Genomic DNA, 21,421 nt, shown 5'->3' on the forward strand with positions numbered 1-21,421 from the left:
GACAGAGTGGACCAAGAAACCAAGAAGGAGCTCTGAGAGTCATGTGGTGGCCTGGAATTGAGGGGGTCTATTCTCCCTGGTGTCTCACTTCCTCCTGACCCCAGAGGCTCTTGGCTGCAGGGACAGGGCATGATGGAGCATGTAAAATGTATGTGCAGGTCAGGTCAGGGATAACCAGCCAGGTGCACCAGCCAGTGAACAGAAGGAATAGTTCCCAACTCTGGGCTGTGAACACATGGGGGTTAATATAGGGGAAAACATGGGCTTTCACATTCCTGTGCATGTGGAGATAGGCACATTTGTTACAAGTGTGCATGCCTGTGTATGTACATGTGTACATGCACGTGTATATGTGTGCGCAGCTATGTGCATGTTTGTGCATGTGTACATGCATGTGTTGTGTTCACCTATGTGCCTGTGCATGTGTGCACATGTGCATGTGTTTGTGCATGTGTGTATATGTGTGTGCATGCATCTGTGTACATGTGTGCATGCACACACGTGTGTGTGTATGTGTGTGTGTGCATGTACATGTATGCATGTGTGTTTGGAGAAGTAACTAGTGTATACCTCCAAAGCTGTACATAGTGTTCTGACAGGAAGTCCCTGAGCCTATCTTTTGATGAGGAGTGGGTGAGCTTCAGCCCAGGAACATGGGACCATTGTGAGTCTCAAGGGTAGTGTGTGAGCAGGAGACAGTGTATGTTGATTGCTGTGAAACTGTGTGTATGACTCCGTGTGTAATTGTGTTTGAGACTGTGATTGTGGGGATACACTTCAGCACCCGAGATCCTCAGTTGTTCCCACCCCCCCCCAGGGCTGCTATGCAGTCAGCTGGCAAGCATTCCAGTCTCCATGTCTTCCTGGAAACCACTCAGGAAACCCAGCTCTGGGAAAGATTGCTGGTGTCCCTGAGCCACTTGTCTGCCCTCTCTGAACTGGGCTGCAGAAGCACCTGTGTGGTTTTGCCCAGGTATAGCTGGGAAGCCTGCGAGGGTATTGGTCAGATAGCCCAATGATTTCAACCTCAGCTCCTTGCTTGAGGTACTGACCTGGGGCTCGATGTCCCTGCTTCAATCTGCATCCCATCAATCATCTGGGAGGTATGGTTAGAACACTCACCCAGGAGCCTGCTTATCAAGACTGACCAAAACAGAACAATAGACCCTGTCTCCAGCTTTCACGCCCTGGCCACGGCAACCCCCTCCCCTCCCCAAGCTTCCATTACTGGCACCACTTAGCAGATTTGGAAACTAAGCAGCTATCAGGGGCTGGCATCCGGAGCCTGGCTGATTGCTTTCACCCCACACCCAACCACTGTGGACAATTCTTTCCCTCAAGCCCCCTTCCTGCTCAGTGCCCAGAAGAATCGGCCACGACAAGTCAAGCCACAGACACAGATGGGGTCATTTATTCCAGAAAGTACTTAAAGAAACCACTGGGCCGTGTGCAGAGAGACATCAGTTCTCAGTGCCCTCGGAGCCAGCCCCTCCCCCAGAGTGCTAAAACCCCAGCCCCTTCACTTTGCAGAGTACAGAGAGAAGGGATGCAGGGTGGGGCCCCGCAACAGGGAGTGCAGGAGATGGCAGAACGTGGGGCAGCTACCCAGCTCAGGCCGAGGGAAAAATGAGGAATCCACTGAAGATGCTGTCGGCTTCAGTACCCTGGTAAATGCGGCCCTTTGCTGGGTCCTTCTCAATCCACACCTCGTCCCCTCGTTGCAATTGAAGCACAGTGCCCCCTGCTAACACCTGGAAGAGCCCCTTGCTATTGGTGTCACAGAAACCAAGGGAATTCCTGGGCTGGCCCCGGGAGGAGGACACGATAGACAGACAAAGGTCCCACTTGGAGATCACTTGGAAGGTGAAGTAATAGAAACCGGGCACCGCACAGATGAAGTGACCTGTGCGGTTCTGGTATGGATTCTCCTGGTTGGTGAGGACCTTGTCAAAGACAACCACGTTGCCATACATCGGTGGGTTCTGCCGAATAGCTGAGAAAGCTGGCCGGGGCTGGTCCCTGATATTGCCCGGATTGCCTTTCACACCTTTCAACCCTTGGGGGCCGCTGTTCCCCAGGGGCCCAGTGGGCCCTGGGAACCCCACATTGCCGGGTTTGCCAGGGGGCCCAGATTCCCCCATGTCTCCTTTAAGACCTCGGATACCGGTCCGGATGCCGGCAGCTCCTGTGTGGAAAGAGAGCAGATTGGTGGATGGGTAGTGGGGTGGGGCATCATGGGTAAGGAGTTCAGAGCCTGCTTGTCCTCGCAGAAGCAGCCTTTGCTTTGAAGAGACTGAGTCTGACTGGCCTGACTGGCTGTGTGGCCTTGGGCAAGCATGTCAACCTCTCTGAGCCTCTGCTTCATCTATGAAACCGAGCGAAGCAAATGCAGCCATGTGGCTGACCCTGCATTTCTAGGAAATGTGGGGCCGACTTTCTGACCGCCCAATTGAGTCCTGCCCATGGCTGTCACCTCACATGCCCCTAGATCACCAACTCCTTTCTCAGATCTAGGATCTTATGGCACAACTGTATGCAAATTAGTACGGATGTTGATGAGGGTCCTTTTGGCCTGCAGGAGACTGGGAGGCTCAGGATGACAAGGGTCTTCTCTTCCGGCTAGGTCATAACTCCTCCCCTCTCGTCCACCTCAGGATCATGTGTTCTAACAGGGTAGAGTGGCCAGAGAGCAGGGGTGGAGTAGAGGGCTGGAAGGAAATGCAAGGGACAGTTGCTATTGGCTGATCTTCCTCTACGCACCAGGCGAGGCTCTGCCTTGATTTTACGGAGGAGGAAATGGAATCTCAGAGACGTCCTTAATTTGTTTGAGGTCAACCAAACTCTGGAATCTTGGACCTCCTTTTTAGACCATTCATATCCATTCTCTGTGCGGCCTAGTCTTTGGAGGAGGAAGGGAAGAGTTTTGGCAAAGAAGGAAAGGGTCGCAGAGAGGTCTGAAGCTGGGGACAGGGTCCAAGAGGAGGCTAGGCCTTCAGGTTCTAGAGTGAACTACACACTGGAATGGCTTTCTGGAACTCAAATGCACCATTGCTTCCCAGGGCCCCCTAAACTATTGCCTCCAGAATGGCAGGACCAGCGCCCCAGCCTGAGAGAACGCCTACCTGGCTCCCCTCTCTCTCCTTTGAGACCCGGCCTCCCTGGGCGGCCAGGAATTCCTGCAACCCCGTCCTTCCCGTTGGGTGCTCTGCAGACATCTTCAGCCACTGTCCATACCAGGGTCACGGCCAGCACACAAGCCACCAGCCATCCCTGAGAGGTCTCCATGATGTTCCTGCAGAGACACACAGGGACCCCGGGCATGCTGGACAGTCAGAATCACATGTCTGTCCCACGATGAAATGTCACATGTCCTACATGCAAGCTTATGTGACCCAGTTCGGGGCCTTGGTGCCCATTCATGTCCTCAGCACCTGTATTGACCATAGGTCACTAATCCTAGCACTAACAATGACCTTGACCCTAACCGCTAGCCATAGCTGTAACCCTGACTCTTACTCTGACCTTAACCCTAGCACCCAGCCCCTACCCTAATCCTAGCCGTAGTCTATAGGCCCTAGCTCCAACCTTAATCCTGACCCTGACCTTGACCCTGACCTGACCCTAGTCCTAGCCCCAGCCCTAAATCCCACACTACCTCTTTCCCTGCACCTGCCCAGTGTTTGATCTTCCATCCACACAGACCTCCCCACTCTCTGGACACGCAGACTCACACACTCCCATGGATGATGGATCTCATTGAACAAATATTTACCAAGCGTCAGCACTGCTTTAATTACAATCTCCGGCCCAGATGGCGAGCTATGCACACTCACAGACTTTCACAAACATCTGCCTGCTCTCCGGCAGCCTCAGCCCCTTTCCACATCCATATGAGGGCTGACTGTCCCTGCAAACCCCTCTGCTGCTGGGCTCTGGCTCCCCCATGTGCTCTCTGGCTTTCTGTGTTTCTGAGGCAGGGACCACAATTCTCAGTTGCTACCTCTCACTGTTCCCCAAGCTCTGGCCAGAGGAGGGGGTCCTTCTACCCACCAGCTCTGGGCCCTATATCAGTGTTCCCCAACCCATCCATCCTTGAAGGGAACTAGCTTGCAGGAGTATTCTTCCCTCTCTGCCTCAGTTGTCCAGAGTGATCCAGCTAACCTTGGTTTCCCAGCCCCCTCTCCCTCAGGCTTGGCCTCACCTGCCTCCGTGGTCCGCTCGCACTGGATGTTCCAGTCCTTTGCTGATGGTAGGACACCCGTCAGCAAAGGGGTGTCACTGGGGTGCTGCCAAGTTTCACATCCACTTCCCCTTCTTGGAATCTACCCCCGAACTTCCCCAGGGCCAGACACCACACATGAAAATTTTAAGCAGACCTCAGCAAGTTTGGAACGGGGGATGCCCTATGGAACCACGGTTGTGAAGAGGGCTCTAGAGATGGGGGTTTGAAGGGTCTTCAGGATCCAGACAAGCAAAGACTATCAGGGCAGAAGGACTCAGTCTTCAAACCTGGGGCCTTTTTCATGATTAGGGAAGACATAAGAGCTCACGACCAAGTACTTGTAAAATTCAAAGGAGAAGGGACAGGCCACTGGGAACTGAAAGAACAGGCCACTGGGAAGTCGAAGGTACATAGCAATGGGTTTTAAGGCACCCTAGCAGCCTGCCTTTGGGAAGGCACCACATTTCTATGCTCTCAGTTTCTTTCTTACATTTTTTTAAAAAGATCACATTACAGATGGTTGTGAGATGTTGCTGGGAACTGAACTCAGGACCTCTGGAAGAGCAGCCAGTGCTCTTAACTTCTGAGCCATCTCTCCAGCCCCCCCCCCATCCCCCACACACACTTTTTCCTTTCCTTTTTTCTTTTTCTTCGTTCTTCTTTCTTTCCTTCTTTTCTTCTTTCTTTCTTTCTTTTTTTCTTTCTTTCTTTCTTTCTTTTTTGTGAGGCAGGGTTTCTCTGTGGAGCCCTGGCTGTCCTGGAGCTCACTCTGTAGACCAGGCTGGTCTCAAACTTAGAGATCCACTTGCCTCTGCCTCTGCCTCTCTGCCTCTGCCTCTGCCTCTGCCTCTGCCTCTGCCTCTGCCTCTGCCTCTGCCTCTGCCTCTGCCTCTGCCTCTGCCTCTGCCTCTGCCTCTGCCTCTGCCTCTGCCTCTGCCTCTGCCTCTGCCTCTGCCTCTGCCTCTGCCTCTGCCTCTGCCTCAGTGCTGGAATTAAAGGCATGAGCCACCACCTCCCCTCCCAGCCTTACTCTCAGATTCTTTACTGCAGAACACTGGGCACCTGGTAACCACTTATTCACCAAATTTTATCAACATTAAAGATAGTTTATTTACTATTTCTCTGTGTATATGCATGTTAGTGTGGGTTTGTGTGCCACGGAGTATGTGTGGAGGCCAGAGGTCAGCTCTCAGGAGCTGGTTCTCTCCTACATTCCCACATTCTCAGGTTTGTGAGGTGAACACTTTTACTCATTGATCCCTACCTCTTTTCTTGAGGCAGGTTCTTATGTATCCTGGGCTAGCCTTGGCATCCTGACCCTCCTGTCTCTACCTCCTGGGTGCTGGGATTGCAGGTGTACTCCCACTATGTTTGGTTTATTCAGAGCTGGCCATCGAGCCCTGGGCTTCGTAAATCCTAGGTAAGTATTCTAGCAGCTGAGCTATAGCCAAGCCCTTCAAACAACAACAACAACAACAACAACAACAGGGTCCCAAGTCTCATCTCAGCACCGTTTTCTGAAAGACACACACACACACACAAACATTTTCAGTTAAAAAAAAAAAACTACCATTACATCACGTATGGCAGCATGTGCCTATCATCCCAGCACTGCTGAGGCAGAGACCTGAAGATCAGGAACTCAAGGCCACCTTGGTTGAGCCTAGACCGGACTACATGAGCCCCTTCTATAAAATGGCAACAACAAAAAGGACCAGAAGGGTGCCTCATCAGGTAAAGGCACTTGCCATAAAGCCTGGGGACCCGACTTGTATTCTGACGTATGCTATGGTATTCGAGCATGCACACAGACAGATAGACAGATGATAGGCAGATGGACGGACGGATGGACGGACGGACAGTCAGATGTAATAGAAGTTCTTAAGACACGTCAGCTTCTGTGGCCTATGACGAGAACCTCAGGACCTTGGCTGGCTCAGTGAAGGGATATGCAAACCTCACGTACAGAGAAAAGAGAGGAGAGAGATTCCGTCCAAACAGCAAGACTTCTGGATGATTCCTAAGGTCAATGTGTCACATACAAAAATGACAAAAGTTCTTCTGGAATCAAACCTGATGGTTTTAGTCCACTTCCTGGGAGCCACATGGTGGATGGAGGGTGAGAACCTACTCTCAAAAGTTGCCCTTTGACCGCCTCCTCTGCCCCCACGTGCATTCTGCATGCAAGCGCAAAATAAATGACTGAATGTAACACGAGCTAAGATTTTCTTTTACAGTTCTGTGGGAGGAGAAAGGCTAATGATAGGAAACCAGCCTTGCACCGTCTACGAGGCCAAAATAATCTTGAGCTACTGATTTTTCTCCCAGTGCACAGCCGCCTTCGGAGAGTAAGCTGTACGTTATGCAAAGTGACATTCCTGAGAAGTGGCAGGTGACCCTTGGCACTCTTTAGACACAGCTCCAGCTTGGCCTTGAAAGGACATAGTTATCTGCCTGCCTCATTCTCACGAACCGGATGGTGGCACTCGGCAGGCTGCGCGCACACACCTGTGGGAAGTCCAAGCATTCACGCTAGCACACAGAGCATCGGCATGCTAGGCAGTGGTGATGTACACCTTTAATCCCAGCATCCGGGAAGTGGAAGCAGGCAGATCTGAGTTTGAGGCCAGTCTTGGTCTATGGAGCAAGTTTCCAGGGCTACACAGAGAGACCCTGTCTTTAACAACCAAAAGATTAAAAGAAAGGAAGAAACAAAAGCTAAGACAGACATACATCAATATCGTAGAATGTAAGTGGTCAGGGCTGGGGAGGTGAGGACAGGTGAATCCCTGTGACTCAGTGGCCAGTTGGCCAAGCCTATTCAGCGAGTTCCAGGCCACTGAGAGACTGTCTACAAATGAACAGACCACCAAGGTGGACAGAACCCAAAGAATGAGACTTGAGATTTTTAGGTTGTCCTCTGGTCTCCACGTGTGTGTGTGTATGTGTGTGCTAGGCATGCTCTCTATTCCTGAGCTACACCCCCAGCTCTCCTTTTACAGTTTATTTTGAGACAGTCTCTCTAAGTTGTCCAGGTTGAGCTTGGATCTATTTTGTAGCCCAGGCTAACCCTGCACTCACAATCTTCCCATGTAGCTGGGATTACAGGCCTGCACCACTAGACCCAGAGAGACATGTCTTTCTGATTATTCTGATTCTTTCTAGTGGTGTTTGGTTTCCATCAAGGGCTGTGCTCTTGGACCTTAGGTGAGCCCTGTTTTGTGGCAGTGTTTCTGTTGGTGAGCAGGGGTGCGGCTCTCGGAGATGACGCTTGTGGAGCATGTGAGACCCTGGTTCTAATCCCTGGCACTATTGGAGGAAACATTCAAAGAAAATGCTACATTGGGGAACACATTAGCACTCGACATCGGCCCTCTGCTGTCCCTCTGGGCTTTGATGTTGGGACAGATTTCCCATTCGGTTGAGCAATTGGCTAATGTTACCCAACATTCCCTCTCCAAAGGAACTGGATCTTTGAAGACAGGAGCCACAGACACTGTAAAGTGTTTAGACCAGGAAGGGTCACAGAGGTGGCTGAGGTAGACTTGGGGACTGAAAATCTCCTCCACACTGCAATCTCAGAAGGATATGCAAACTCCCCCTGCTTCATTCAAATCACCATTTCTAATTCTTCCTTTGAGTCATAGTAGGCAAAGAGCATATGCATCTATCTATCTGTCTGTCTGTCTATCTATCTATCTATCTATCCGTTTGTCTATCTATCTATCTATCTATCTATCTATCTCATCTCTTCTTTTGATTTTTCATTTAGTAGCATTGAATGGGCATGGTGGTACAGACCTGTAAACCCAACACCTAGAAGACTTAACTGGACTATATATGTCCCCCCACCAAAAAAAAAAAAAGAGGTATAAGGTGCATTTTGTATAAACTGAGATGCCTGATGTTTGATATTTGGACATTAGATGCCTCTATGCCCATTGTCACCTGGTCAGACTTGGAACATTTCCACAGTATCCACGAGTGGCCTGGAACCCATGCGTCAGGTCTGTGTCTGTGTCTGACACTCATCACGTTCACCTGCCATGTCTGCTCTCCCGTTCTCCTGTCAGTGGGTGACTTGGATGGAGGACTGATGAAGCCGCTAGTGACCTTATGAGCAAGTTCTCACCCTGCCCTGTGAACTGCTGTTGCCTTGAACATCTCTCTGGTGGCGTTTCCTCAACCCTGGGGCAGATTCGCACTCGTCAGTCTCTCCCTCCTCTCACTGTGGATCACTCTTCCGTGCCCCCGAACCTGAACCCTTCGTGGAGACACCTGCCCTTTCCTCACAGTCCCCCTCCTCCCTTTGATGGACAGCGTCTCTGCCTGCTTTCCTTGCTCCTTTGGCACAGTACCTCCCCTCCTCCTTGGTGTCTCCCCTTCTTGCCCTCAGCACCAGATAGGTGGGAGTTGTGAAGGTTGGAGCTGGGAGGGGCTGGCAGTGATCACTAAGACAGTGACAGCGTACTCCTCCTCGACTTTTGGTGAGCAGGCAGTGCTGGGCTCAGGATCTACCAGGGACCCCACCCAGAAAGTGAGGGTGGGAGTGGAGGGACCACAGTTAGTGGGTGCTGTGTTTCTAACCCCCCAGTGGCACCCCAGAAGCATTTCCATCCCCTGCCCTCACCTGCCACTCAGAGGGCCCCTTCCACGGTGAACTGCTGGAAAATCTGGGAAAGGAACTGGAGAGTTGATCATGGTTGCCCACACCTTTAATGCCAGCATTGAGGAGGCAGAGGTGGCAGGTAGACTTCTGTGAGTTCAAGGGCAGCCTGGTCCACATGGTGAGGTCAAGGTCTACATGGTGATTTCCAGAACAGACAGGGCTATGTAGAGAGAGACTCTGTCTCAAAAAGCAAGCACAAAAAAAAAGACAAAAGTTTTATTTTGTTTTGTTTTTCTTTAGGGAAGACCGGAGAAATACAGGAAGAAATAAAACTCCGTCCCCTCCTTTGCCCCAGCTGGAGGGAGCATCCCGGATGGTGGAAGGCGCTCTGGGCCAAGTCCAGGAAGGGCCAGGTAAGCCTCTTGGAGAAATCCCAGTTAGAAGTCACCCAGCTGGGCTGCGGGCAGGTGAGTTGTAAAGAGATCAGGAGGATTAGGAGAAAAGGCTTAGAGAAAAGCCAGGCAGCTGAGGGAGCCAGCTGGGAGGTGTCCCTGCGCCTTGGCCACTGTGTAATTGGGCTGCTGGTTGCTTGTCTGTCCTGCCAGCAGCTCCCCGTGGGTCTTTGTTCGACAGTCCCCCTGACCTCAGGTCTAATCAACCAGTTCCTTTCCCCAGAGCTGGGGACGTGCCCAGGGTGAATGGGCATGCTGGGCGGAGGCTGGGTTTGACATCGTCCTTATGATGCAGGAGCTCACTCTCACTTGCGCTCTGAAATTTGGACTAATGGCAGTTGCTTCTGCCGGTGTCCCCCCCCCCTTCCCCCGCCCCCCTCTTCCCAGCCCTCTGCTGATTGCAAATAAACACCCGGTCGACGCGGGAGAGTAATTAACTCTCCGATGTGGGGAGAAGTAATCAGCCCAGAGTGTGCTGCAGGTGGGAAAAGTGAAGGCTTTTCCTAAGTAGTATGCAAATGAGCCGTAGTATGCAAAGGAGCCCCGGCTGCTCCTGGGAAGCGCTGTCATAGCCTGGAGCCTGGCTGGTGTAAGGGGAGAGAGGCTCCGGGAAAGGGCAGTGTTTGCGGAGGGAAGAAACTCCTCCCTCCGATCTGGGGTGGGCGGGGCGTGTGTGTGTGTTGGGGGGAGATCAGAGTAGGAGAAGCAGGGATCCTTTTCAGGGTTCCAAGTTCACCTGTCCACCGTGTATGAGGCAGCTGAGGAGGCAGAGGAGAACCACGTTCCTGAATTTACCTTTCCGTTCGTTCCACACTCCCTGTGACCTTGAGTATACATCTGCCTTGCGAAGGCTCAGTTTTCTAGGTGCAGTGGGGGATGAGAACGTGGATCAGGCTGTGCTGAGAACCCGGGATGACGGGCGCTTAGCAGGTGTTCAGGGCATGAGAGCTTACCAGGTAGCATGGGGACGCACCAAGGGCCATGTGCTGCCAAGAAAAGGCAGAGTCCCAGCCAGAACTGCTGTCCAGGGTGCACCAGGACAGTGATTTGAAAGCCTCCCCTTCTTTCACAGGGCCAAGCCTGGAAATCACATCTGGTCTACTATATAGTGGGGGGTTCCAGGGTACACAGGGAAAGGAGGTGCTGACTCTCAGGTTAGCTCAATTGCAGTTACCCCTGTGAGTGCGCACCCTGTTAAAGTCTCTTTTCTGTGCTGAAAATGAAGCTAGCTATGGGGTAGGGTAGTGGAAGCTTGGAGATTGTTGACTAGCACACTGGGGTTCCACTCTTCTGGAATCTTCTAGGGGCATGTGTGGTGGGAAAGTATGTTTTTTTTTTTTCATCTTGGGTCTCCTTTAAAGGTCATGGGTAGGGCACAGGGACAGGGTAGTCTCCTTGGGTAATGGAAATATTTGACATCCGAGCTGGTGTGTCAGTTACAGGGTATATATACATTTGTCAGAGTTCATCAAATGGGACATTAGGTCTATATGATTATAAATTTTACTGTCATGGAAAGTTTTTCAAATATAATAAATCTGCGGCAGGAGACGTAGCTTCACTGGTAGAGTGTCTCCCTGGTGGGCACAAATCTTTGGGTTTTGTGCCCAGCACTGTGTGAACACTCAGAGAGTCGAAGCAGGAGGATCAGAGACTCAAAGGTTATCTTCAAAGGCTATGGGCTTTGAGACCAACCTGGAATACATGAGACCCTGTCCAAAAAAAAAAAAAAAAGTAAGTAAGTAAGTCTTTCCTGATAGATCACAAGCTATGTGACAACGGTGCCCAATGTGGCCATTCATGCTTGCATGCTTAGTGTGATGGAAAGCTCACTGCCTATAGAGACCATCATGTGTTTGACTGGGGAGCTGGAATTTGAACTGAGATCGACTCAAGTCCAGAGTCCAAGAACTTGACCTGTGTTCTACAGACTCTCCCAGAATTGTGTTTGCCTAGAAATAGCCACGAGATAGACATGAGACGGGCCATGTGACGTATAGCCAAATGTGGGCTGGAGACGTCCCCACGTCCTGCCTTGCCCTGTGTCTGGAGGTGTAGCAGGTTCACACATCCTGGACGATCCCCCTGTCACCGGTGCAGTGAGTCAACACAAGGACAGACGTGACATCGAAGATTTAAACTCTACAGCATGAGCATCCTGGGGGGACCTCGCTCACTACCTGCATCTTGATGAGCCACCAGATAGGTTTTGCAGGTGTGAGGGGGAAAAAATGCCACGACCAAGCCACCGAGTTACTGTTCTTAGTGTGACTCAGTTTACCCTGGCTGACAAGGTGCAGGGTGGTGTCCTCATGGTCTTGATCGCCACTGTCTTTTTTACTTTTAGAGTTGTTAATGGCCATATCCTCAGAGAACCTGCAGGGGGCATCGTACCTCCCGGGTACTGTTGAGCTGTCCGTGGTCCTGACACGATTTAGCCCATTCCCCTGCAGCCTAGCCACCTGTACCCTAGGAAATCTCAAATAAAACATGAGTGCTGCCTCTAAAGGGCTCAGGCTCACCTGAGAGAGTCAGACACAGAAAGGGTTGCTGGAACAAGAAGACTGTGGGTACCAGAGACTTATGTGGCATCACCTCAGGACAGGTATCTTGGGAGCTTGCTCAGAAAGGAGGGTGGAGGTGGCAGCAGAGACCTCCTTCTCACTATTCACGGTCTCAGGTTCTCAGTGTTTTGCTTCCCTCTGTGTAGCATGACACAAACATGGAGCCAGAGTCCTCTCATCTGCAAAATAGAATAACAGCACAACCTTATAGCATCACTGTGAAAGCCCAATGGGACAGTTTGCGCCAAGAGACTAGGTGTGCTGACTCTCACCTGTACTCCCAAGAGGCTGAGGCAGGTGGACTGCCATCACATTGAGACTGCAGGTAGTCTGGGTTACAAAATGAATTCCAGGCTAGCCTGGGCTACAGAGTAAGACCTTGCCTTAAAACCAGCCAGGTAGAGGGTAAATCCCGGGGAGGTAGCAACTATGAGCTTAATTCTCAGCACCCATGTAAAACACCTAGCACTGTGGTGTATGTGTAATTCCAGTGCTGGGAGACAAAGACAGGTGAATCTATCTCTCGGGCTTACTGGACAGTCAGCAGAGTGAACTAAGTGAGAACCAGAGCCCAGTGGGAGACTTTGGAAAACAAGGTGTGGGCTTGAGAGATGTCTCAGCAGTTAAGAATGCTCCCTGTGCAACCATGAGGACCCAGGTTTGGATTCTGAAACTTATAGAACGAGCTGGGCCCCAGCTCCAAGTGTCTGCGGCCCCAGCTCTAAGGACTCACTGCCTTCTTCTAGATTCTGCATGTGTACGGAGACCTGTGTAACTCTCTCACATGCACACACACAGAAATAAAAGGAAATCTTAAAAAATATAAGTAGGCATTTCCTGAAGAATGATAGCTAAAGTGGATCCCCAGGCCCTACACACACACACACACACACACACACACACACACACACACACACACGAACATACACACACATAAACACACACACGGACATACACACATGAGCATACACACACAAAAAACACACACCTACACATACACAGACACACACCTACACATACACAGACACACACACACATGCACACACACACCTGGGCACACACACAGATACACACTTTACACACACTACACCTGCACACCTTCACACACAGTCATATCTACACATACATTCACACACACCTGCACACACACAGACACATACTCACATCTGCACACACACAGACACAGACACACACACACACACCTGCATACATGTGTACACACCTACACACACACAGGGTGCAGAGTGCATAGTTTACTCTTTTGAGCCAGGGTCTCTCTATTATGTAGCCTTGAATCTCTTGGAACTTGCTGTATAGACCAGGCTGACCTTGAACTCACAGAGATCTACCTATCTCTGCCTCTGGAGAGCTAGAATTTAAAGTGTACACCACCAGGCCTGTCTGTGAGTGCTCAGTGGATATTTAGTTCACACTTACTATCATGGCTTCATGTGGTTCCTGCAGCAGCCCAGAGAAGGGAGGTGACTAGTGTTCCTTCCGATTCATAGATGAGTAACTGAGGCTGAAGTGGCAGTGACCTGCTCAGAGCCATGTGGCCTAGAGCCAGCTCAGCTTGACTTGAAGGCTGGGCTCCACCACTGCCCATGCATTGCAGTGCCATTTGGGTTTGTACATGTGTTCTAGGATGAATCTCACACTTTGCCCCTAGATTTCAAACCTTTGGGTGTTCACAACTTCAGCCTGACCTATGGGAGCCATTACCTGTTTTGTATTGCAGCAAAATATATATTATGTGACATGATCACTGAATCATTTCATACACAGAGTTCAGTAACATTATAAAAGGTCACAGCCAGGCATGAGGAACACACTGGAATTCCAGAACTAGGAAGTCTGAGACAGGAGAATCACAGATTGGAGGTAAAGCCTGGACCACACAGTGAGACCTTGGACAGAGACAGAGACAGAGGGGGCTTTTAGTGTTCATCTGTTTCCACAGTGTTTTCCTCATTTTCTATGGCAGGCTTCCCCTCCCCACTCCTGCTTGGTAGTAATATTGGATCATCCAACCCTCCACTTCTGTCTATGAAGTCAACTATTCCAGGGGCCTTGTAAACCAGCTCTGTCTGTCTTGTGTCTGGCTTACTTCTCTTAGCCTGTTGTTGTCAAGCTTGCATTTTTGGCGTACAGAGACATGTTCCATGGTGGGTTCAGACATTTCCTTTTTATATTTATTTTCATTTTTTTTTGAAATAGGGTTTCTCTGTGTAGCTCTGGCTGTCTTAGAACTCACTCTGTAGACCAGGCTGGTCTTGAACTCACAGAGATCCATTGGTCTAGTCTTTTAACTGCTCTGACATTCAACTTCTCTCATCTCAGCTATGGCTAAAAACAAATAAAAAATCACTGTCCCAGAATGTTGTGAAGTCAAGAAAATGTGTAGCTTGTTCTGCATGGCCGGCGTTCACATCTGCCTGCAACTCCAGCTCCACTGAGATCTGCTGCCTCTGGACTCCCAGAGCACCCGAACTCATGTATACATACCCATACACGGACGCAGTTTCTTCATGACAGTTTCTTTGGATAGCCCTCGCTGTCCTGGAACTCCCTCTACACACTAGGCTACCCTCAAACTCAAAGATCCACTGGACTCTGCCACCCCAGGGCTGGGATTAAGGACACATGCCGCCACAGCCAGACATGTTTAATTAACCCTTTAACTGCTGAGGTGCATTTGGGCTGGGTCCCCTTTGGGCTACTGTGACTTACTGCTTTCACGAGACCTGATGACTGTCACATCTTTGACACCATGCTGGGATCCACAGAGCACAGGTCAAAATGGTCTGGTTGTGTACCCCAACCCCAGCCTGTGTGCCTCTTGCTGATCCTAGTTTCTGTGCCTCGGCTTTCTGAGTCCCCACTCTCCACGTGGGTCTCCACGGTTCCTGCAGTCCAAACCCACCTGCTCCTAGGAGCATTTTCTAGCCTCCCAGGAAGCCTTCTGCATCAGAGGCTTTCCTGCCTCCGGAGCCTCTGATTTTCTATTTACCCCTCACTTGGGTCTCTGATTACCTTAAACTCAAATAACTCTGACCTGCATCTACTTCATTCCACCCCTTTCACAATTGTAGCGTGCCTTAAGAGATGGCTAAAGTTAACATCACTTAAAGGAAAGGAGGGTTACGAGCTCCCCCTCCAGGACAAACCCAGCTTGTCACTGGCCACTCCCACTAGCGCAATGTCTCCAATGTCTCAGAGGTGACTGGATGCACCCACTGAGGTAGCCTAGAGTGAGTGGCCACCTCAGAGACTTCAGGGTCCTTATTGTGGGAAGCACTTGCCATTTTGTTATGGTTCCAGCTTCTGGGTCAATTCTGTCTGTCTGTCTGTCTGTCTGTCTGTCTGTCTGTCTGTGTGTTTATCTCTTTCTCTGTGCCTGTCTATGTGTGTCTGTCTCTTTCCTCTCTGTGTTGTTTGTGTGTATGTGTATTTCTTACCGCCTCTGTGTGTCATTCTCTCTGCTCTGTCTCTTTCTGTGTGTCTGTCAGTCTGCCTCTCTGTGTCTGTCTGTCTGTTTCTCTCTCTCTCTCATTTCTTTCTTTCTCTTTGTCTCTGTCCATCTCTTTCTCTTTGTCTCTACGTGTCTGTCGGTCTGTCATTCTCTTTCCTTTGTGTGTGTGTGTGTGTGTGTGTGTGTGTGTGTGAATGTGTGTATTTGTGAGTTATTTGTGTGTGTATTTGTGTGTGTGAGAGTGTGTGTATTTGTGTGTGTGTATTTGTGTGTGTGTGTTTGTGTTTGTGTGTGCGTGTGTGTGTGCGTGTGTGCAACAGCATGAGTGGAGGTTAGAGGACACCCTTGGCTGTCTGGCCTCACTGTCTACCTTGTATGAGACAGGACATCCTGTTCGTTGCTGTTGACCCCAGGTGAGCTGGCCTGTGGCCTCTGAGGAATCCTCTGTCTCCTAGTTCTCCACAGGAGCACTGGGAATTACAGACATGTGCTTCAGCATCTGGCTTTACATGGATTTTGGGGATTCAAACCCAGGTCCTCAAACAAGTAATTTATGCAGTAAGCTATCATCCCAGCCCATTTACTAAGAGAACAACCAACCAAACAACCAACCGGAGATGGTCACAGTGTTCCTGGCGTCAGGCTCCAAAGTGCATCACCCAGACCTCATTATGCACCAAGAGGCTCAGAGAATAGAACTTAAACTTTATCACATACTGCTGTGTGGCCTTGAGCAGGTAGCTGCACTTCTCTGAACCTCGGTTTCCACATTTGTAGAATGAAAAGGACAGGCTTTTCTATCCCGAGGCCCTACACAAAGGTAAGATCCCAGCAGACTGCACAGAGGCTCCAAGAGGAGCTGACAGACAGCCTGTGTCCACATGGTGATCTCCAGCAGAAGGGCGGGCTCTCTCTATGGAGCTTTTGCAGCTCAGTGGATACAGACACAGTTAGGTCTTCAACAGCCTTAGGGAGGTCTCCACTGCTCACATTTTGGCTGGCCCCCTTATTCTGAGGTGCTGGTTCTGAGGTTGTGGTGACTCTCAGGCTCCCCAGACAAATCCCAGGGCTGGGTGTGAGCTGAGGAAGAGCTTCCTTAGCAATGAGGGGGGCATGACTTCCTGCTTCTGTCAGGGAACTAACCTAGGGTGCTACCACAGAGTGGGCCCCTTTGCATCTCAGCAGTTGGGGTGAGAAGGTCACAACAGCGATGAGAAGTTAATACATGGAAAGGCACAGCTCTCCGTCTACGGTAATTAGCTGCGGCGGCCGTGCTCCCCTAATTGTCTCTCTCACTCCAGACGGGAGGAGATCAATAGGAAGCGGCTGCTGTGCGCTGAAAGTCACAATTAATTAATTGTCGGGCATGTGTGTGTCTCCATCTCTGTCACATCAAAGGGCCTGGGCGGTAGCTGCCCACATCTCAACAGTGCGGGGCTAGCCCAGCCCCCAGCCCCCACGTGCACGGACCATGCGCCCCAGGCTTGCTCTTTTCTTGAGCAGTAGCAGGCTCCAGGGAAGGGGTCCTCTGAGACGCCAGGCTCAGAGGCCTCCTCAGGCGATCAGCATCACCCCCCTCCCCCAAATCAGGCCATCTTTACCAGATCCTCCCCCATGCTCCCCTATCTAACTCAGACAGCCCTCTGCAGCTCCTGTGGCTTGTGGGCTTTTCCAGCTGTTGATGAAGAATGCTGGGAGTGCTTGATGCGGGTGGTGGGCTCTTCCTCTGGGAGTGTATGAGAAGCTGTTCCTCTGAACCTTGGAGATGAGTAAAAACCATTGAACACACAAGCACACAGGAGGCAGACACACACGCACACACCGGTGCCAAATCCACACCCCACGGTCAGCAAGTGCCAAGTCCACCCACCTCGCTTACATAGGCACGTGGGGGTTCAGGGAACACAGATGGGAAAATAGAGGCACGTGGGGGTACAGGGAACACAGATGGGAAAATAGAGGCACGTGGGGGTACAGGGAACACAGATGGGAAAATAGAGGCACGTGGGGGTACAGGGAACACAGATGGGAAAATAGAGGCACGTGGGGGTACAGGGAACACAGATGGGAAAATACAGGCACGTGGGGGTTGGGAGAAATCTGGAGGGTGGAGAGTATATGCTAGGTTGTCACTTCCCAGTGAAGGCTAGGAGAGAACAGCTCTAGTCTGAGGCCACACGCGGATCGAGATCTGATGGGTTGGAACCCAGGTGATCATCCCACAGAGGGAAGGGGAAGAAGAAGAAAGGAGAGAGAGAGAGAAGAGAGAGAGAGAAGAGAGAGAGAGAGAAGAGAGAGAGAGAAGAGAGAGAAGAGAGAGAAGAGAAAGAGAGAAGAGAGAAAGAGAGAGAGAAGAGAGAGAGAGAAGAGAGAGAGAGAGAAGAGAGAGAGAGAGAGAGAGAGAGAGAGAGAGAGAGAGAAGAGAGAGGAGTCAGATCAGTGAATTCAGTGATCCTCCTAGCCTAGGTGGATGTTCAGAAAGACACAGGCATGAAATGCATTCTCACACACGTGTGTACACACATATACACACCCATCCGCACACATACATAAGTTTACGCACAATACACTCACACATTCACATTAGCAACGTCGCCCACTCCATTCTCTCTTCAGTAGCTGTCCTGGGGCTGGATATCTTTTCCACCTGAAAGGGGAGAAGACGGATTGTTCTAAGGTATCCTATGCTCACCCATACACCTTGAGGCTCAGTGCGCATGCTGGGCCCTATTGTGTCCCCACCGCAGTGAGTAGAGACACTTGGATTCCTGGCACCCACCTCTGGCCAGGATCTGCTGCCTTGCAAGAGCTGCTCTGGAAAGAGGCTGTTCTGCCCCCTGGGCTTCTTCTCCGATCACCCCTCACCTCATAGCAGGCATGTCAAGCCCCTCAGTGCCTGCGGTTGACAAATATTATACCAGCCTCTGCTGAGGGGGCGGCATCCTTGTCCTTCTGTCTACCTCTGGCCTCCTCTTGGTGAGAACAGAGCCTCAGTCCAACCTCCTCCTCTCAGCTGGCCATCAGGGGAGTCCACCTCCACACTCCCATCATCCTGCCTCCTGTCACTGAGCCTTTGAAGTGCCGCCTGATTTTCCAGTCTGTCTGAAGTCCCTCACTGTTTATGCAGCAGCTGGTCCAGCAAGGCCCTCCCGCGGGCCTTTCCATGATGAGGACAGCCGCTGGGGATACAGGGAGACAGCCACGGCCTCTCTGGGGGGCTGCCAGGGGAAGTCGTGATGACATTTCCATCTTCGGGGTCTCCAAGATCGAGTTTGCTTTTTGGTCGTTGTTGTTGTTATTACTGTTGCTTAAAAAGACAAAAAGGGAGTTTTCTGAGAACCCCAATGTGCCAGTTCACTTCACAGAAAAAGGAACAAAGGAAGAAAAACCCGAAACAAGGGGCGAAGGTGAAGCTCAGAAATGTTTTTGAATATATATAATTTTTTTTTGCCACTGCAGCAGCTGCATGGTGGAAGACACTGGATGGGAACACTACTGGGCTGAACGACCTCAGGCGAGTGACCTCTAGTCACCTGACCCCTGTGGGGGTGAGGGTTCCTCCAGACCAGTTCTTTCTTTTTTTGACACAGAAGATCTGGGAACGGGGCAAGGCTACAGTCCAGGATGCAATTTAAGCCCTGGAGGATAGATTCCCCATGGTAAAATGGCCACAGCTCAGGACCAGAGAGGTTAAGCAACTGGCCCAAAGTCACACAGTGGAGAAATCCATGGCAGAAGCAGAATTATTGAGCCTGAGTTGTAGCTGACAAGCTGGGGGTCTTTTCCACCCCACCTCTCTTGGCTCAGGAGGAAGTACTTAGAAAAAAAGGAGGTAGCCTCTTATCTTTTAATGTGCATGTCTCTTCTTACAGCTTTCTTTCTGTCTGGGTGGGTATACATGAGGTCTGAGCAGGACATCAGGTGTCTTCCTCTCTGACTTTCTGCCTCATTGAGTTGAGACAGGGCCTCTCGATGAGCCTGTAGCTTCACATTTCAGCTAGCATGACTGACTGCAGAACCTTCTGGTTCTGTCCCCATCTCTGTCCCCACAATGCTGGGGCTATGGACACATGCCCTCATGCCTGGCTTTTCATCCTAAAATGTATTTTATTCGTGCCTATGTGCCTATGTTGGTATGAAAGCCTGCCGTGTGTGTTGGTGCCTGAGGAAGCCAGAAGAGGGCGCCAGATCCCCTGGAGCTCTAACTTACAGGTCGCAAGCCACTGTGCTGGTGCTGGGAACTGAACTCAGTAAGCAATGCGCGCTCTTAACCACCGAGTCATCTTCCCAGCCTCCCTCCTCACCTCTTTCAACAGAGGCTACTTCAAGGCTGAAGGCTCTGGGATTGAACAAAACTCCGTACTCTATCTGCCCCTCAGTTCATGCCTCCAGCCTCAGTTACCCTTACTGTGCAATGGGTATCCCCATACCTCGCTCCTGCACGACTTGTGGAGGGTAAGGAGCTACGTGAGTATGATCCCTGGTACCCCTGAGACTCTGAGGATGCTGGTTCCTGCCTGTCAGCATCTTCCTCAGAGACTGGTGTCTTTTGCTTAGCTCTCCGCTTCCTGGAAGAGGAGGGTACACGGGCTGCTCTCAAAGGCCTGGCTGTCACATTCCTACTCCCATCACAGGCCCTCCCACCAGAGCCCCTTCCTGGGAGAGACAGACAGTGCCTGCCAGGCTGTGTGCAGAGTGTCAACCTCATGTCACTCAGAGGCTTCTGCCAAACCGCTGAGCCCCCAGCGGGGGGCACCTGGGGCCTGGCCTCCTTCTCCCTGGGCCGGGCCTTTCTCCTTCTCACTGTCATAGCTCAGACTGCAGCCCTTGGGAGGTGACCCCGCTGGTTGGTTGAGTGGCTTGCCAAGGGCTGGGGACCTGTCAGAGTAAGCTGGTCTTCAGGAAGCTGGAAGGCTGGTGGAAGGCTCAGCCTCAGTAGGGTGCTGGGGGCAGGAACCTGCAGAGGGCGCAGGTGCAGAACAGGCTGGGCAGAATCTGAATCTACCCCTTGGTCACCTGTCACAGAGGAAGTTGCCTCCTCAGAGGAGGGAATCTCCATCTGTACATGGGGCGGGGTTGCAGAGCTAGGATGTATGCTCGACACCGGGCTCTAGGGAAGCTTGGAGTGGTGTTCACATCAGTGTGACACAGGCGATGGGAACTTTCCAGGTGGAAGAGCTTTCATTATTACTATTATTGTTGTTATTATTGTTTCTGTTGTTGTTGTTGTTGTCTTCTTATTGGGGTTTGAACCTGGGTCCTCACGTATGCTGGGTAAGTGCCTGACCACTTACCTGTGCTCCCATCTATTTTATTTTGAGACAAGGTGTAACTATGTTCTTCAGACTGCCTTTGGGCTCATGCTACAGTCCAGGCAGGCCTAGAACTTCCAACCCGCTGTCTCTGCCTGGCCCGTTCATTCTTTTATTCAATAAAGAGCAGTTGCTCACTCGCTGTGGTTCTAAGTCCCAGGGACTCAGAAGTCCACAATGAACAGAGAGACAAACTCCTCAGGGAACTGACGCTCTAACAGCAGAAATGGCCCAGAGCGGTCAGACGCACAAGATCTGCCTTCTCGGTCTGTCTTGACCACTAACCTGCTGTGTGGTTGTGAGCAAGACATTTCCCTCTCTGGGCTTAAGTTTCAATATTTTCAAAGTGGGACTAGTCACTCAGTTTTAGATCCTCAGGAGACGAGGCTTGAGAAGACACTAGGAGAATGGGGATCCCTCTGCCTGACTAGTTTCCTTCCCTTGGAGAAGAAGGCATGTGAGAAGCCACTTGAAGCACCTCTACTTCATGTAGATGCCCATCCCCAAAGCCCAAAAATGGTTACTTTGTCTTTTGAAGTCTCCAACCCCAGGATCTCCAGACTAGGATTTTCTGCTTGTCTGGACAGACTCTCTTGGAGTTGACGAAGACCAGCAGCCTTCATTCATTCACTTATTCGGTCCTAGTCAGTCAGCAAACACTTGTCTAGCATTTACCGTGTGACAACTCCATGCTAGGCACAGGGCTTTCGGGAGGGTTTGTCAATGTCGTGCTACTTCAGTCATTTCAGGAAGGCGTGTCACAGGGTGTGTGTAGAGGTCAAGGGGCACT

At 51.0% G+C, this 21,421-nt stretch overlaps 1 protein-coding gene across 1 annotated transcript; it reads right to left on the minus strand.

Annotated features, from left to right (window-relative positions):
• Nucleotides 1-1,383: 1,383 nt before the first annotated feature.
• On the minus strand, nt 1,384-4,231 carry C1qa (complement C1q A chain). The gene is given in 3 exon segments (NM_001008515.1): nt 1,384-2,185; nt 3,123-3,292; nt 4,202-4,231. Coding segments are annotated over 2 exon segments (738 nt in total). The 5' UTR covers nt 3,286-3,292; nt 4,202-4,231; the 3' UTR covers nt 1,384-1,610.
• Between the last annotated feature and the right edge of the window lie 17,190 nt (nt 4,232-21,421).

This window comes from Rattus norvegicus, chromosome 5, assembly GCF_021556685.1.
Source record: "Rattus norvegicus strain SHRSP/BbbUtx chromosome 5, alternate assembly SHRSP_T2T, whole genome shotgun sequence".
Classification (NCBI taxonomy): domain Eukaryota; kingdom Metazoa; phylum Chordata; class Mammalia; order Rodentia; family Muridae; genus Rattus; species Rattus norvegicus.